At 41.5% G+C, this 17,332-nt stretch overlaps 1 protein-coding gene across 2 annotated transcripts in view; it reads right to left on the bottom strand.

Annotated features, from left to right (window-relative positions):
• Positions 1–17,037, bottom strand: part of LOC139366381 (palmitoyltransferase ZDHHC9-like) — a 45,587-nt gene extending 28,550 nt beyond the window's left edge. Inside the window, exon 1 of one of the 2 annotated variants that reach the window (XM_071103812.1) lies at positions 16,149–17,037. In XM_071103812.1, coding sequence (XP_070959913.1) covers positions 16,149–16,312 — 164 coding nt within the window. In that variant the 5' untranslated portion in view covers positions 16,313–17,037. The remainder of the gene's footprint in view (positions 1–16,148) is intronic. The other variant, XM_071103813.1, reaches the window with a different exon arrangement.
• Between the last annotated feature and the right edge of the window lie 295 nt (positions 17,038–17,332).

Here is a 17,332-nt window from a genome sequence, read left to right as displayed (position 1 = left end):
GGGTCAGTCTGTTATATCTGTAGTACTTATCCTGTCTTACCCAGTGTCCTGTGTGAATTTAAGTATGCTCTCTCTAATTCTCTCTTTCTTTCTCTCGGAGGGCCTGAGCCCTAGGACCATGCCTCAGGACTGACTACCTGGCCTGATGACTCCTTGCTGTCCCCAGTCCACTTGGCCGTGCTGCTGCTCCAGTTTCAACTGTTCTGCCTGCGGCTATGGAACCCTGACCTGTTCACCGGACGTGCTACCTGTCCCAGACCTGCTGTTTTCAACTCTCTAGAGACAGCAGGAGCGGTAGAGGTACTCTTAATGATCGGCTATAAAAAGCCAACTGACATTTACTCCTGAGGTGCTGACTTGCTGCACCCTCGACAACTACTGTGATTATTATTATTATTTGACCATGCTGGACATTTATGAACATTTGAACATCTTGGCCATGTTCTGTTATAATCTCCACCCGGCACAGCCAGAAGCGGACTGGCCACCCCACATAGCCTGGTTCCTCTAGGTTTCTTCCTAGATTTTGGCCTTTCTAGAGAGTTTTTCCTAGCCACCGTGCTTCTACACCTGCATTGCTTGCTGTTTGGGGTTTTAGGCTGGGTTTCTGTACAGCACTCTGAGATATCAGCTGATGTAAGAAGGGCTATATAAATACATTTGATTTGATAATGTGATTGACTCGTGAAACATTAAGCTAAAGCAGGGTAGTTACAGTACCATGTGATTATTCTGTTTAGTTATGATGATGCAAATCCTCATGAATTGTGAGTGGAACATTTGAATTTCACATCAAAACACACTCAATATCTGATTAAAAAAATATGTATTTACATGGCCCAGGAGCAAATCTGTGGCAGCACAATAATACGGCTGAGAAGATAACTACACCAGAGGTTGAAGAAGCCCTCGTCTTACACATGAGACTATTAGAATCCCCTAATTGTCAACGAAAGCGCTGCACAAACAGTCGGCACTAAGAAACAAGCCTCTACACGTCCTTGTAGAACGGTGTTCAGAAGTTGTTTACTGACACAGCATGCAGTTAAAACAGTTTGGTCTGCAACCCTTCCCTAGGGCTTCACACACACTGCAGCCATGGCCCAAGAATCAACAACAGCCGGAGACCATGTTTACACTTCTAAACGCTCTCACCCTCCGGAGGGGGGAGGAGAAGTATTAACACGAGTCCAATTGGCACGCCTAAACTGTAAAACTGCCAATAGACTCAGGACGCCACTCTGCAGCCAGGACGCCCCACAAAAAAAAATCCCCTTTTCCTGTCATGGTGGCAAAGGCATTCTGTAAAGTGCTGCGGCAGATTGGCAAGCACCACAGGCCACTGCATTGAGCTATTAATAGAGAAGCTGCTCTCCTTCTTCCCCGTGTGGAGAGATCACACATCCACAATGTAAGAATATATATCTATAGTACCAGTCAAAAGTTGACAACTACTCATTTAAGGGTTTGTCTTTATTGTTACTATATTCTACATTGTACATCAGTTGTGTTGTGACAAGATAGCCCTATCTTCTGTATACCACCCCTATTTGGTGAAAGACCAACTCCATATTATGGCAAGAACATCTCAAATAAGCAAAGAGAAACAGCAGCATCATTACTTCAAGACATGAAGGTCAGTCAATTCTGAAAATTTCAAGCACTTTTAAAGTTTCTTTAAGTGCAGTCGCAAAAACCATCATGTGCTATGATGAAAAACTGTCTCTCATGAGGAGCGCCACAGGAAAGGAAGAGTTACCAGAGTTACCTCTGCTGCAGAGGATAATAGCCTCAGAAATTGCAGACGAAATAAATGCTTCACAGAGTTCAAGTAACAGACACATCAACAGTTCAGAGGAGACTGCATGAATCAGGCCTTCATGGTCAAATTGCTGCGAAGAAACCATCACTAGAGGACAACAATAAGAATAAGAGAGACTTGCTTGGGCCAAGAAACACAAGCAATGGACATTAGACCGGTGGAAATCTGTCCTCTTGGACTGAGTCCAAATTAGATTTTTGGTTCCAACCGCCATGTCTTTGTGAGACGCAGAGTAGGTGAAAAGATGATCTCCGTATGTGTGGTTTCCATAGTGAAGCATGGAGGTGGTGTTGTGATGGTGCTTTCTTGGTGACACTGTCAGTTATGTAAAACTCAAGGCACACTTAACCAGCATGGCTACCACAGCATTCTGCAGTGATACACCATCCCATCATTTGTTTTTCAACAAGACAATGACCCAACACCCCTCCAGGCTGTGTAAGGGCAATTTGACCAAGAAGGAGAATGATGGAGTGCTGCATCAGATGACCTAGCCTCCATAGTCACCTGAACTCAACCAAATTGAGATGGTTTAGGATGAGTTGGACCACAGAGTGAAGGAAAAGCTGCCAACAAGTGCTCAGCATGTGGGAACTCCTTCAAGACTTTTGGAAAAGTATTCCAGGTGAAGCTGGTTTAGAGAATGCCAAGAGTGTGCAAAGCTGTCAAGGCAAAGGGTGGCTACTTTGAATAGTCTCAAATATATTTTGATTGAACATTTTTTTCATTACTACATGATTCCATGTGTTATTTCATAGTTTTGATGTCTTCACTATTAATCTACAATGTAGAGAGTAGTGAAAATAAAGAAAAACCCTTGAATGAGTAGGTGTGTCCAATCTTGACTGGTACTAATATATAACACCTCCCTCTTCATAATAATCACATTTGTAATGCCATATAAGCTGTGCATGATGCATTATAATGTACTGCTCCCCATGTGGAGAGATGTATTATGATAACATGTCCTATGAACACCCTCTTCATAATGCATAAGCACATGTATTACGCCTTATGAGCTATACATGACGCATATAATTCCTTATGAAGACAAAATGGGAAAGTATTACCACATCTGGTCATACAGTACAGGCCAATGTCCATGTTGGACAGGTTGATGAGTCTTGAATGTATTTCACAGTGTAACTGGTGTAACAGGATATAGGTTTGATTATGCAAACGGAAATTATTTAAAAAAAACACCAGATTTTTTTGTGGATCCTGATGTATAAAGATGGTGGATCTTCCTACAAAATCCCAAACATAATCAATCCAAGAAAATGCGTTCTAGTTGAAAAACAAACTTTCTCCCAAATCAGTCTGGTACCCATGCACAAGGCACGTTTATGATGGAAGCCCCAGAGACACTGACTGGTTAGGCTGGTTCTGTCATATTCAGTTCCCATTTAAAAATGTTGAATTTCCTCTTTTTGTTTGGGAGCCATTTTATGCTGACTCAAACATCATAGTGAAAATGTTCGGTAAGAGGGAAGGGTGTAGCTACAGTGTACAAGAGTGAGTCAACAAAACACAGAGTGACAAAGTCTACCTGTTCCTTTCACATTATGGAGATTGACTTGACTTCAGCATTTATTACTTTGAACTTAGTGGGGCAAAAGGCACTATGTAGATTGGACAGGTAAGTCTGCATACAGGTGCTATACGTTTCCACCCAGTACCTGTTTAATAGTCTGGTTCCACATCTGTTTGCGCTGTGTCCAACTCCTTTGCTTGACAATGACCATAGGAGTTGGAAAGATGGCACAAACAGATCTGGGAACAGGCTACATTTTCAACAATAAATGGAAAAATGAAAAGGAGCAGAGATCCAGCCAATCAATATACATTTCCACTAGATTAAGCCCTGAGGCAGATGGACTGAGCTATATATTTGTTTTAAATAAAAAATGCGATAAACCAGTCAAATTTAAGCATGGCTCTTTTCATTTTGCTGTTTCAATTTTCATCAACAGCGTAATTAATCACGTTCAGACTCAACACTCATTGTCAGATTCTGTGTTCAGTATTATTTGCCTTCTGAAAATCTCTCAATATGATCAATGCAGCCATTTTTGTCTCAACATCAAATCCTTGCTGGGTTATAATTAAGCACCTTACAGTGATGTTTAAAATTGATAACGTGGTGAGAAAGAAACAAAAATAGAAATTTCTCAAGCAAGAATTTTGCTAGGACTGTCTGGGAGTGGTCTGGGTGGGGAGGGGAAAACTGAAAACTAGCTGTTATTGGCCGAGGGGTTTGGAACTCTTATTGGTCTATTAACTAAGGATGTCTCTGGACCTGACAGTTCATGCAGCTTTAGTATTCTGATAATGGAGTTCTGGTAGAATCCAGATTGAGGAGAAATCTCCGCACAATGCATCCCTGACCACCTCCTGAAGTGGTCAGACAGATCTGAACACAATCAGACCACAAAGCAACTTGTGGGTCTAGACCAGTCTTTTCATTGCAAGCTTTGTGTTCTGATAGCCGAAGTCGCATGTAACTGTAGACACAACCTAATTTACCACCTGGGGATATCACAAGGCAGGCCACAACTACATCCCTCCAAAACAGGCAGTCTTTTCAAACAGATCTTACACTTAAAAATCAGCAATATCCTAATTATTCACAATATCAATTATCAATACCATTCCAACCTCAGTGTGGAAAAATATATAAAAAAAACAGCTAATCTCAATTTTTGACTGCACTGGGCCTTTAATATGTTGTCATATATTCCCTTGTTTGTTCTTTCTCTCCCTCGTTGTCATCGGTGAGAAAGGCTCCCCAAAGTAGACTATATTTATGCCCTCAAGTCATCTCAAAATAACATCAAACCAAGTCATTGAGCAACAAAATTCCTTTAAGAAATCTAAATATGTAATTTCTCTTAACTATCCCTTTAAAATTGGGCCTTGAGCCCAACCTGCATGCCATAGAACCTGTACAATTTGTCACACACTTTCCTAACACATGAGGCTTGTAACAGCCAGTTCTTTGAATACATTGAAAGCAGAGCTAACATATCAACCACTGGCTCTACCTGGTATAAATTATAATAGGTAACAGATGCAGAGTAAACACTTTACTGTTACATTTTAACTGGAGGGGGAGGGACATTTGATTGAGGGCTCTCTAATCTAGACTTTAAACCATTTAACTTCACACTCAACACTGATAAGAGGATAGGTACAGGACTTGTTAAGTAACAAGAACTAAGAAATTATATTTTTTTGTTGAGGTGTCCATGAAATTGGGAGTAATTCTCAGTTTGAGACTTATCTGCCCAATTTCCTGCTTTTTAGCCCAGGACTAGGCTTAGTCTGTGTCTGGGAAACGGGCCGATCATGTATTTCAAGAGTGGAGATGAGGAGAGGCCTCTAAGGTGGAGACGTTGCAGCCTTAAAAAAAGTTGAACCAAGGAATATGTCATGCCTTAGCTTTGCCACTCCTGACATTTGCCTTCACGGAGTATCTCATACCAAGCCTTTATGAATACATAACACCGGCGCTAGCTGTCTGTTGGAAAGCAGAAGTGAATGATGTACTATACTGCTGCGCTAGCAGATCTGCAGTAGGCCTGCTGTGTAACCTCTCTCTTTTGTAAGCTTTCTCTCTCACACACACACACACAGTAAACAGTTCTCTGACCGAGGAAAGAGTTCCATAATATTCGCCGCTGTATATTCTGACCAGAGTCCCTATGTGATCTCTAAGTCACAGTCATCTCAGCAACAACTGGGGCATGTTCTGCAGGTAGTATGTGATTCCTTATTCTACATGTCATGTTGTTCTAGACATAAAACTCCTATCTGAACTTACCAAGGTTTGTGCCCGGTTGTCTTCATGACATATTGGCTTGAGACCAAGAATGGCCACAAGACTAAAAGTGCTGTCTGGACATTGCCCTTTGAACAATAAGAAAGAAACCCCAACCTACAGTAAGGGTGCAGTTTAAAAAAAATAACACTACAATTGGTTACTCAACTTAAGGACAATCAAATAAACCAGTTGGAATTGAAAACTGTCTGATATTAATGTTCAGAAACAAGTTGTAACAGTGGAGCAGAACAAAGTGATTCATTAATAAATCAGATCACAACGATGTGATTACATGAAATACCACACCAGTGACCTCTGACAGAGAGGAAAAGGGAACATAGTAGTGTGGAGAATCAATAAGGACCCAACAAGCCACTGCAATACAACGGCTGTGTTCCAAATGGCACCCTTTCCCCTATAGTGCACTACTTCTGACAAGGGCCCAGTAGATCAATATCTACTAATTGAGAAGGGACCGAAACCGTAAGACCCAAAATGCTGCCAGAGTGGCTATGAGGCAGTACCGCACACCTGAGTCCTTTATAGAGATGACAGACATCTCTTGGGAGAATGGTGGCATGTGTCTTCCATTTCAAAGCACTTGGATGGAGGTGAAAAACATGTAAAGTCTCTCCCCCTAGCTCACCTCCTGGACTTGAAGTACAGTTATGAACAGGATAATTTCACTGAAATTCACTCTCCCTATAAACAAAACCTTAAACAAATATTTTAGGGAAGAAAGACTACTTTATGATAATTGGAAATAGATACAGTTGTTCTGAATATGAAATCAGGGCACTGACTGGGTTGTGTTCATTAGACACCAAAATTAAGAAGAAAACAGACAACCAGGGAGTGACTACCTTTACCTGTTCAATCATAAAACACATTTAATTTGCTGATTTAGACACACACACACACACACACACACAGAGGGGAAGATGGATACCCGGGGGGACCTCAGGTCTGTTACTAGATATCCTCTGGCCAGAGTCACACTAAGGTCAGCACTTGGCAGTGCAATCTCTCCACCTCCCGAGCCACACACACACAATATTTGAGGGATCTGACTGGAAGAAGCCAAGGGCCTCCCTGCTAGACTAGCCACCCCCATGAGGACTTGTACAGCAGCAGCCAGGCCTTCAGTTCACAGAGCCAAATGACTATCAAAGCCTGAGCCTGTTCATTTAGCATCAAACAGAATACAAAAAATACAGAAAATTAGGGACCTGGACCAATAAGAAATGCTCATTTCTGTTTGTTGCAAAACATACAAAGACCACACAATCCTATTGTACGAATCAATGCTGGAACAAGGAACAAAAGCATGGAGATCGCTTCATCCTACAATTTGTTTCTACCAATTTGGCTCATCTGTTTTGTGTAGGTGTTGCTCATTAGTAGGGCAGCTACTCTTCAGGGGGAGCCTCCCTCACTACACTGCTGATGGTTGGTGATAAGTAGAGGTTTACCCAGTTGGTTGGTTGTTTTTGGACTGGGTCCAGCCTGCTCAGGAGGACACTGCCTCTCTGTCCTCCAATCTATGCCCTGTTGCTACTTTTTAATCCAAAAACTAACATGAAAGGATCCTGGCCCTAATGCAGTGAATTGATTCCCAAGGAAGATGTGTGTGTTGGATCTTCACGGACAAACATCAATATAATTAGTGGGAGGAGAACTAAGCTGGATCTCCTAGAGTAATGTAATCGTAGGATTCCTTCTAAAGTTGTTGACCCTGAGCTGTCAGAACTGGGCTGTGATTTGTTAGGGTACATAAAGCAGAACAGTGTGCAAACGAAAATGGAAAATTAACATGAGCCTTTGTTCTTGGCCAAGCTCAGATAGGACCGCTCAGTTGCACTCAGATTCAGACGGTTTTCTTTAGTTTGTTGCCTAAAGAACGAACCCATGGTTAGATCTGTCTCCCCTCTGAAAACAACTACATATATTCAGTGTAAAGGGTAGAGGTCGACCGATTAATCGGAATGGCTGATTAATTAGGGCCGATTTCAAGTTCTCATAAGGAATCGAAAATCGATATTTTTGGACACCGATTTGGCCGATTTAAAAAATATATATTTTTAACACTTTTATTTAACTAGGCAAGTCAGTTAAGAACACATTCTGCTTCGTTCAGGGGTAGAACGACAGATTTTCACCTTGTCAGCTCAGGGGATTCAATCTTGCAACCTTACAGTTAACTAGTCCAAAGCTCTAACCACCTGCCTCTCATTGCACTCCACGAGGAGACTGCCTGTTACACAAATGCAGTAAGTCAAGGTAAGTTGCTAGCTAGCATAAAAAAAAAATCAATCATAATCACTAGTTAACTACACATGGTTGATGATATTACTAGTTTATCTAGAGTGTCCTGCGTTGCATATAATCGATGTGGTGCGTATTGTTGCTCCAATGTGTACCTAACCATAAACATCAATGCTTTTCTTAAAATCAATACACAGAAGTATATATTTTTAAACTTGCATATTTAGCCAAAAGAAATCCAGGTTAGCAGGCAATATTAACCAGGTGAAATTGTGTCACTTCTCTTGCGTTCATTGCACGCAGTCAGTGTATATGCAACAGTTTGGGCTGCCTAATTTGCCAGAATTGTATGTAATTATGACATAACATTGAAGGTTGTGCAATGTAACAGGAATATTTTGACTTATAGATGCCACCCGTTAGATAAAATACGGAACGTATTTCATTGAAAGAATAAACGTCTTGTTTTCGAGATGATAGTTGGGGCGGCAGGGTAGCCAAATGGTTAGATCGTTGGACTAGTAACCGGAAGGTTGCAAGTTCAAACCCCTGAGCTGACAAGGTACAAATCTGTCGTTCTGCCCCTGAACAGGCAGTTAACCCACTAGGCTGTCATTGAAAATAAGAATTTGTTCTTAACTGACTTGCCTATGTAACAGTATAACTTTAGACCATACCTGGGTGCGAACCAGGGACCCTCTGCACACATCAACAACAGTCACCCTCGAAGCATCGTTACCCATCGCTCCACAAAAGCTGCGGCCCTTGCAGAGCAAGGGGAACGAACCACTACTTCAAGGTCTCAGAGCAAGTGACGTCACCGATTGAAACGCTATTTAGCGCGCACCACCGCTAACTAAGCTAGCCGTTTCACATCCGTTACACCTAGTTAAATAAAAGGTCAAATAAAAAATAAAATTTAAAAATAGTTTCCGGATTTGACCACATTAATGACTGACCTAAGGATCATATTTCTGTGTGTTTTCATGTTATAACTTTGGGCTGCCTAATTTGCCAGAAGGTTGTGCAATGTAACAATGTAATGTGCAATGTAATGATTTGATAAAGCAGTCTGACTGAGCAATGGTAGGCAGCAGCAGGCATTCATTCAAACAGCACTTCAGTGCTTTTTGCCAGCAGCTCTGCTGTTTATGACTTCAAGCCTATCACCTCTCGAGATTAGGCTCGTGTAACCGATGTGAACTGGCTAGCTAGTTAGCGGGGTGCGAGCTAATAGCGTTTCAAACGTCACTCGCTCTGAGACTTGGAGTGGTTGTTGCTCTGCAAGGGCCGCGGCTTTTGTGGAGCGATGGGTAACGCTATTTCGAGGGTGGCTGTTGTCGTTGTGTTCCTGGTTCAAGCCCAGGTAGGAGCGAGGAGAGGGACGGAAGCTATACTGTTACACTGGCATTACTAAAGTGCCTATAAGAATTTTAATGAAATACAAATGGTATAGAGAGAAATAGTCCTATAATTCCTATAATAAGAACAACCTAAAACTTCTTACCTGGGAATATTGAAGACTCATGTTAAAAGGGACCACCAGCTTTCATATGTTCTCATGTTCTGAGCAAGGAACTTAAAACGTTAGCTTTCTTACATGGCACATATTGCACTTTTACTTTCTTCTCCAACACTTTGTTTTTGCATTATTTAAACCAAATTGAACACGTTTCATTATTTATTTGAGGCTAAATTGATTTTATTGATGTATTATATTTATTTAAAATAAGTGTTCATTAAGTATTGTTGTAATTGTCATTATTACAAATAAATATATATTTAAATAAACATATATATAAAAAAATATAAATGTAAAAACTTTTTTTTTTTTAAATCGGTATCGGCTTTTTTTAGTCCTCTAATAAATCGGTATCGGCGTTGAAAAATCATAAATCGGTCGACCTCTAGTAAAGAGGATGCTACACCAGCGATGATTATCCTGACCAGTATCCTATTGGTGTAAACCATGAAAGCACAGCCATCAAAAGTGGTTCCCATCATTGTTTCCTTACTCACATAAGACTAGTAGTTTAGTCTACAATATTAGTAACATTCTTGCTAAATGAGGAATGTCAAACTGTCGCCAGATACAACAGATAATCACAGACCCTCCGTGTCCAGCTGCAGAATCTGTCCCACAGATGATCCATGGCAACCTCATTCCATAACTCCATGTGCTGTAGCCAACTCCTATTGTCATGCCATACAGTCCATAATGGACATACAGTACCAGTCAAAAGTTTGGACACACCTACTCATTCAAGGGTTCATCTTTATTTTTACTATTTCTACATAGTAGAATAGTGAAGACATCAAAACTATAAAATAACACTGTGGAGGCCAGGTCATCTGATGCAGCACTCTATCACTCTCCTCCTTTAGCCTTTCACGTCTGGATTCGTGTTGTACATACAGTCCAAAGAGCTCATGGGACAAGGCCAGATCCATGGGAATTGGAGAAGTCCTGTCTATAGAGATGTCTCTCTATTTTTACGTGATTTTGACTTGTCTGGCCCATGATCCATGGGCATTTTAAGATTTCGACATCTGTGTGTTAGGACAGGTATTCCCATTGCGCGTACCCGCAAGTAAAAATGTGATTCACCTCCACATTTTCAATCCATACATTTATATTTTCCAATGTGAGTAGCCACGTTTCACTGCCAAAAATAAAATTAAACCATCTAGTGTTCAGCGAAATAATGTCAAATACAGGTAGCCTAGTCAAATAATTCCAGGAACGGTCCGTATGTAGCCAAACCGTAGCTACTGCTCTTTCCATTTACTTGAAAATTGATAAATGGCTAAATAAAATTTAGCCCCACATCCACAGAGACACATACCATCTCTACTGGTAGTACTGCTACCTGCACCTGTTGACGAAACAAGTTGTTCTGCGTCAACGATCACATCCAATGCTAGCATCAGTAATTCTACATTTGTTGTTAGCCCAGCTAGCATGGATACACAGTTGTGAAGCTGATGCAGCCAAAGAGCTACTGCCCCCTTACCCGAGAAAGCTCCGTACAGGGACATGGACCATCGAAGAGGGGCAAATATGATGAGAAATACATTGATTTGGGGTTCACTTATATTTGGGAGTAGAGCCTTTCCTCAGCCACAGTGTGTTATAAACTCAGCAAAAAAAGAAACATCCTCTCACTGTCAACTGTGTAAATATTTGTATGAACATAATATCCTACAAAGACAAATTTAACAAGTTCCACAGACATGTGACTAACAGAAATGGAATAATGTGTACCTGAACAACAGGGGGGGGTTCAAAATCAAAAGTAACAGTCAGTATCTAGTGTAGCCACCAGCTGCATTAAGTACTGCAGTGCATCCCCTCCTCATGGACTGCACCAGATTAGTCAGTTCTTGCTGTGGGTGTTCCCCCACTCTTCCACCAAGGCACCTGCAAGTTCCCGGACATTTCTGGGGGGAATGGCCCTAGCCCTCACCCTCCAATCCAACAGGTCCCAGACGAGCACAATGGGACTGAGAGTCGGGCTCTTCGCTGGCCATGGCAGACCACTGACATTCCTGTCTTGCAGGGAATCACTCACAGAACGCGCAGTATGGCTGGTGGCATTGTCATGCTGGAGGGACATGTCAGGATGAGCCTGCCGGAAGGGTACCACATGATGGAGGAGGATGTCTCCTTGTTACGCACAGTGTTGATATTGCCTGCAATGACAACAAGCTCAGTCCGATGATGCTGTGACACCACCCCAGACCATGACAGACCTTCCACCTCCAAATCGATCCAATCCAGAGTACAGGCCTCGGTATAATGCTCATTCCTTCAAAAATAAACACGAATCCGACCATCACCCATGGTGAGACAAAACCACAACTCATCAGTGAAGTGCACTTTTTGCCAGTCCTGTCTGGTCCAGCGACAGTTGGTTTGTGGCCTACAAATCCTCAGTCCAGCCTCTCTCAGCCTATTGCGGAGAGTCTGAGCACTGATGGAGTGATTGTGCGTTCCTGGTGTAACTCGGGCAGTTGTTGTTGCCATCCTGTACCTGTCCCGCAGGTGTGATGTTCGGATGTACCGATCCTGTGCAGGTGTTGTTACACATGGTCTGCCACTGCGAGGACCATCAGCTGTCCGTCCTGTCTCCCTGTAGCGCTGTCTTAGGCGTCTCACAGTACAGACATTGCAATTTATTTCCCTGGCCACATCTGCAGTCCTCATTCCTCCTTGCAGCATGCCTAAGGCACGTTTACGCAGATGAGCAGGGACCCTGGGCATCTTTCTTTTATTTTTTTCAGTCAGAAGAAAGGCCTCTTTAGTGTCCTAGGTTTTCATAACTGTAACCTTAACTGCCTTCCGTCTGTAAGCTGTTGGTGTCTTAACGACCGTTCCACAGGTGCATGTTCATTAATTGTTTATGGTTCATTGAACAAGCATGGGAAACAGTGTTTAAACCCTTTACAATGAAGATGTGTGAAGTTATTTGGATTTTTACAAATGATCTTTGAAAGAAAGTTTCTTTTTTTGCTAAGTTTATGTGCAAAAGTACTATCTGACAACTCGATGAAACCTTCACAACTCGATTAAACCTTCACTCTTGCGCAGAAAAAATGCCATTTTGAAAAATAAGCAGAGGGAGTTTGAGCGAGAATTAAGACGACTTTTGAGTAGTAAGACATGTATAAAAGCAACAGATCCCATTAATAAAGGGGCTAGAAGTGTCTTATATGGTGAGCTACCGTGTGGCTAGGCCAGGCAAGCCCCATACTATTGTGGAGGACTTAATTCTTCCTGCTGCTGCGGATATGGCTGGGACAACACGGGGGAAAAGGCCAAAAAACTATACAGACAATGACTTCACCAAACAACACTGTTTCACGACACATCAGTGACATTGCAGAAGATGTTTTGAAACAAGCACTGCTTTGCATACAAGCCAGTGAATTATTTGCATTACAGCTGGATGAGTCAACAGACGTGGTGGGCCTGGCACAGCTCCTGGTATATGTCCGTTACTTTTATGGGGGGTCAATTAAGGAAGACATCCTCTTCTGTACACCACTGGAAACCAGGACAACAGGAGAGGATATTTTTAAAGTACAGGACAACTTTGTGACATTAAATTGACTTTGGTGGTCAAGATGTGTTGGTATCTGTATTGATGGCGCAAAAGCCATGACAGGGAGACATAGTGGAGTGGTAACACGCGTGCAAACATTTGCTCCTGACGCCACTTGGGTAAACTGCAGCATCCACCAAGTCTTTTGCTGCCAAGGAAATGCCTGACAGCTTGAAATAGGTTTTGGACACTACAGTGAAAATGGTTAACTTTGTTAAAGCATGGCCCCTGAACTCTTGTGTATTTTCTTCATTATGCAATGATATGGACAGCGACCATGTAATGCTTTTACAACATACAGAATTGCGCTGGTTATCAAGGGGCAAAATATTGACACGTTTTTTTTTTTTTTTAATTGAGAGACGAGCTTAAAGTTCTTTACTGGCCATCATTTTCACTTGTCTGACTGCTTGCATGATGTTTCTCACACTACTGGCCTATCTGGGTGATGCTTTTTCTCGCCTGAATGATCTGAATCCAGGATTACAGGGAGTCTTCGCAATTATATTCAATATGCGGGACAAAATTGAGGCTATGATTAAGAAGTTGGAGCTCTTCTCTGTCCGCATTAACAAGGCCTACACACAGGTGTTTCCATCATTGTATGATTTTTTGTGTGCAAATTAACTCAAGCTTACAGACAATGTCAAATGTGATATAACAGATGACAAACAACTGGATTCATTATCCCTTTCATGCCAGTCCACTTACCGATATCTGAACAAGAGAGCCTCATCGAAACTGCAACAAGCGGTTCTGTGAAAATTTTATTTAATCAGAAGCCACTGCCAGATTGGGCTGCGCTCAGAGTATCCTGCCTTGGCAAATTGCACTGTTAAGACACTGATGACCATTGCAACCACATACCTATGTGAGAGTGGATTCTCGGCCCTCACTACCATGAAAACTAAAGAGGCACAGACTGTGTGGGGGAAATGATTTAAGACTGAGACTCTCTCCAATACAACATTGCAGAGTTATGTGTATCCTTTCCAGCACTCCCTTCATTAACCTGTGGTGAGTTATTCACAATTGTCAATAAACAAATAAGGTTTTATATGTAAGATGGTTAAATAAAGAGTAAAATTATTGATTATTATTATTTGTGCCCTGGTCCTACGTATAAGAGCTCCTTCTCACGAGCCGGGTTGTGACGAACTTACACTCGTTCTTAAGTTTAATAAATGTATTTTATAGTGTTTGTGTGGCAGGCGAACAATGATGGCAAAAAACAACATTTGAGAGTGTGCTGACCCTGGTGCTAGAGGGGGTATGCAGCTGGAGGTTAAATGTTTGTAGGGGTACGGGATTATAAAAAGTTTGGGAACCACTGTGTTAGGACATTTAATATTTTTTGAGATATAGTATAGTGGAAGTGAAAGATCCCAGATATCACTTCAGTTTCTGATAGAGGAGTGACTAGATGTTGGTTAGTGGTAGTGAGCTACTCTCTCAAACATGCCTCCTGAAAAGCATGAAAACCACTGTGCCTCTTTCTTCAGCAAATTGTCATTAGCCTGTCAAGGGGCTAGATCTGATATGGCTCAAATTGCTCCGTAATGGAGAGTTTTGAATTACAGCCCCTGTTCCCCAGCTCAATCTCTATGTTAATATTCAGGCCTCCCCATGAGAGATAATTATGGGGCAACTGTAATACGAACGTAGTGTGCTAATGGCGATCTGGCCATTAGTTACTGTTGGGCCTGGTCCAACCTCAGGCGCTAAACTAGTGGGATCAGCAATATCAGTCTCCACTCTGGCCCCGGGGCGAGACAACAGTTCCCTCTGTGGAGATTCAGAGAACATGTTCTGTTCATTATGCCAAAATGTTTCAATAACGTAAAATAAAATTGAGCGTTATTGATTGGACGATTCCAGATATAGCCCCTCCCTGTTTCGGTCTGTTTTCTTACATTTGGTGCCTAATGAACACAACCTAGACTCCCATTGAGCGCACACAGAGATGGAAAGGGCTGCACATTTACTGTAAGGCCAGAGGCCCCAGGGAGCTACAGTCTGCAGCCACTGCTGTAGCTCCTCAGCAGTCCACTGGATAATTACATTAGGCCAAGAAGCCTAGCAGTGACGGTCCCTGTCCAGTAGAATTACTTGGTAAAACTTGATTCCAGCTGTTAGAATATCATGCATTACATTTCATGGAGGGAAACATTTTGTATTTCTAGGGCAAAACTAGTCATCAGCCTGGACACTGGACCACTTTTCCTTGAGGCCCCCATTTTTTTTTAAATTAATGAATGATAAATCTGCAACAAACAAAAAACTATTTAGACAGGCACACTGACAAGGCATTGCCCGAACTGCTCTTTGGCCAGTCTGTTTCTGGGGGGGCTACGATTTCACTCTGAAACCTCAGTTGTAAAACACCAGCCAGCTAGCGCCCCCTGCCAAGTCCAATACAGGTGCAGGTTAGGTTAAACGGTTACAGTCAGGGGAAGGGTTAGCTAACATGCTAGTAGTTGCAAAGTAGCAAGTAGTTGAAAAATTGGTAATTAGCTAAAATGCTAAAGTTGTCCATGATGAGATTCAAACACGCAACCTTTGTTACCTAGATTTTCATCCACCACAATCAACATATGTCATATGTAGCTCTCCTAAACATATAATACTAATTTATTTGAGTGTTACTGATTTACACTTACTATGTTATGTCGTCTATGAGACCAGGCTGTAAAGCTAGGTTTGACGTTTTATTATTATGTTCTGAAAGGCAATGCTTAATGTTTAGCAAGGGCCCCTTTAACAGGACAGTAAGGGAATTAAATATGCAATACTAGATATTAATCAATAATGGTTTCTGTCTTGTACCACTCAGCCAACGATTTTTGTGGGGAGAATTTTTTTTCTTCAATATTTTATATGCCTCATCACTTAATGCATAGCTTGGTACAGGGTAAATAAAAGCTATTTTAGACCTACTACATGTTATTAGTTTCATCGGACTTGTGGCCCTAAAAGTACCTCACCCTAGAAAACATTTTACACACCTAAGGAAACATCATGGGACATTGATTTGTTCAGAATTTATTGAGAAAACACGGCCGAATTATTTTGACAGCTTGCTTGGTTGTTTGATCATCGCCCAAATAAACAATGGATAAACAGATCTACTTACTCGAATGCGAAGAACAAGGAGCAGGTGCCAACAATGAGAAATAAGGTTAGATAGAAGACGCCTTTCTGCCGGGCCATCATTACGCGTCCATCACAGCAGAAAGTGTTTTTCCCTGGGAGCTTTTCCCATTTTCGTACCTTCCGTGTCATCATTACCGCCGACATACTGACAGTTTTCGATCAACTCAGTAAGCTGTAGTGACATATAATGTTTATAGGCCACTGTAGGTAAATTACAATATTTACTTGACTTTCAAAACGAAAATTATACGGTAAAGTACATTTCCCTGTGACAGGAAATATCCGTGAGATGTTTTTTTCCTTCACCTTTTATACGGGCGATTCAGCTCACAAATATGCGTATTCCTATGAACACTCCACGTTAGTTGTTCTGAAATGACATGATTGTGAAGCACTTGTCGTTCGTGTTATTCATTTTAACAAATCCATGCATCTATCCATATTTCCGGCAATCAAAGTTCTCCTCGTTTCAGTGCGTCCACATCCTTCCAGTGCCAGAGGGCTTCCATTCTAGAGTAGAACAGTAATCAGTATCTTAAATTCTCCCCTTTAATAACGGAATTTCAGATCAGTCAGATCTTTTTGGCCCAAAGGAAAGAAATCCAGTCTTGCTACTCGCATCAGGAGCGTGGACCTTGACCGAGTGACATCCATAAAACTGATAATACATGCGCGCACATGACAGTCATCGCTTGGTTTATGTTGATATTAGTCTATTCAGTAAGACATAACACATTTTTTTTAAGCAAAAAAAACAATAGTTCTATATCATAAATAATCGTTGCCTAAATAAGGTGTAATGGTTTTGATTTCCCGCAAGACGCGATGCGAGTTTGTCTCGTTTCTAATCAATGGGTGCAGGAAACACGCCTAGATTAAAATGTCTTATTTTAAAGGGGCAGTACAGAAAGCAAGGAACAAAGGAGGTTGAGTTCTCTATTTGAAACATTGGGATATTACGCTACCAATCAAAAATATAAACGCAACAATTTCAAAGATTTTACTGAGTTACAGTTCATATAAGGAAATCAGTCAATTTAAATCAATAAATTAGTCCGTAATCTATGGATTTCACATGGCTGGGAATACAGGAATGCATCTGTTGGTCACAGATACCTTAAAAAAAGGTTGTACGTGTCGATCCAGACCATCCCATACATGCTC

This window comes from Oncorhynchus clarkii, chromosome 14 (genome assembly GCF_045791955.1).
Source record: "Oncorhynchus clarkii lewisi isolate Uvic-CL-2024 chromosome 14, UVic_Ocla_1.0, whole genome shotgun sequence".
Taxonomy (NCBI): domain Eukaryota; kingdom Metazoa; phylum Chordata; class Actinopteri; order Salmoniformes; family Salmonidae; genus Oncorhynchus; species Oncorhynchus clarkii.
This window is presented reverse-complemented; position numbering and strand designations above follow the sequence as displayed.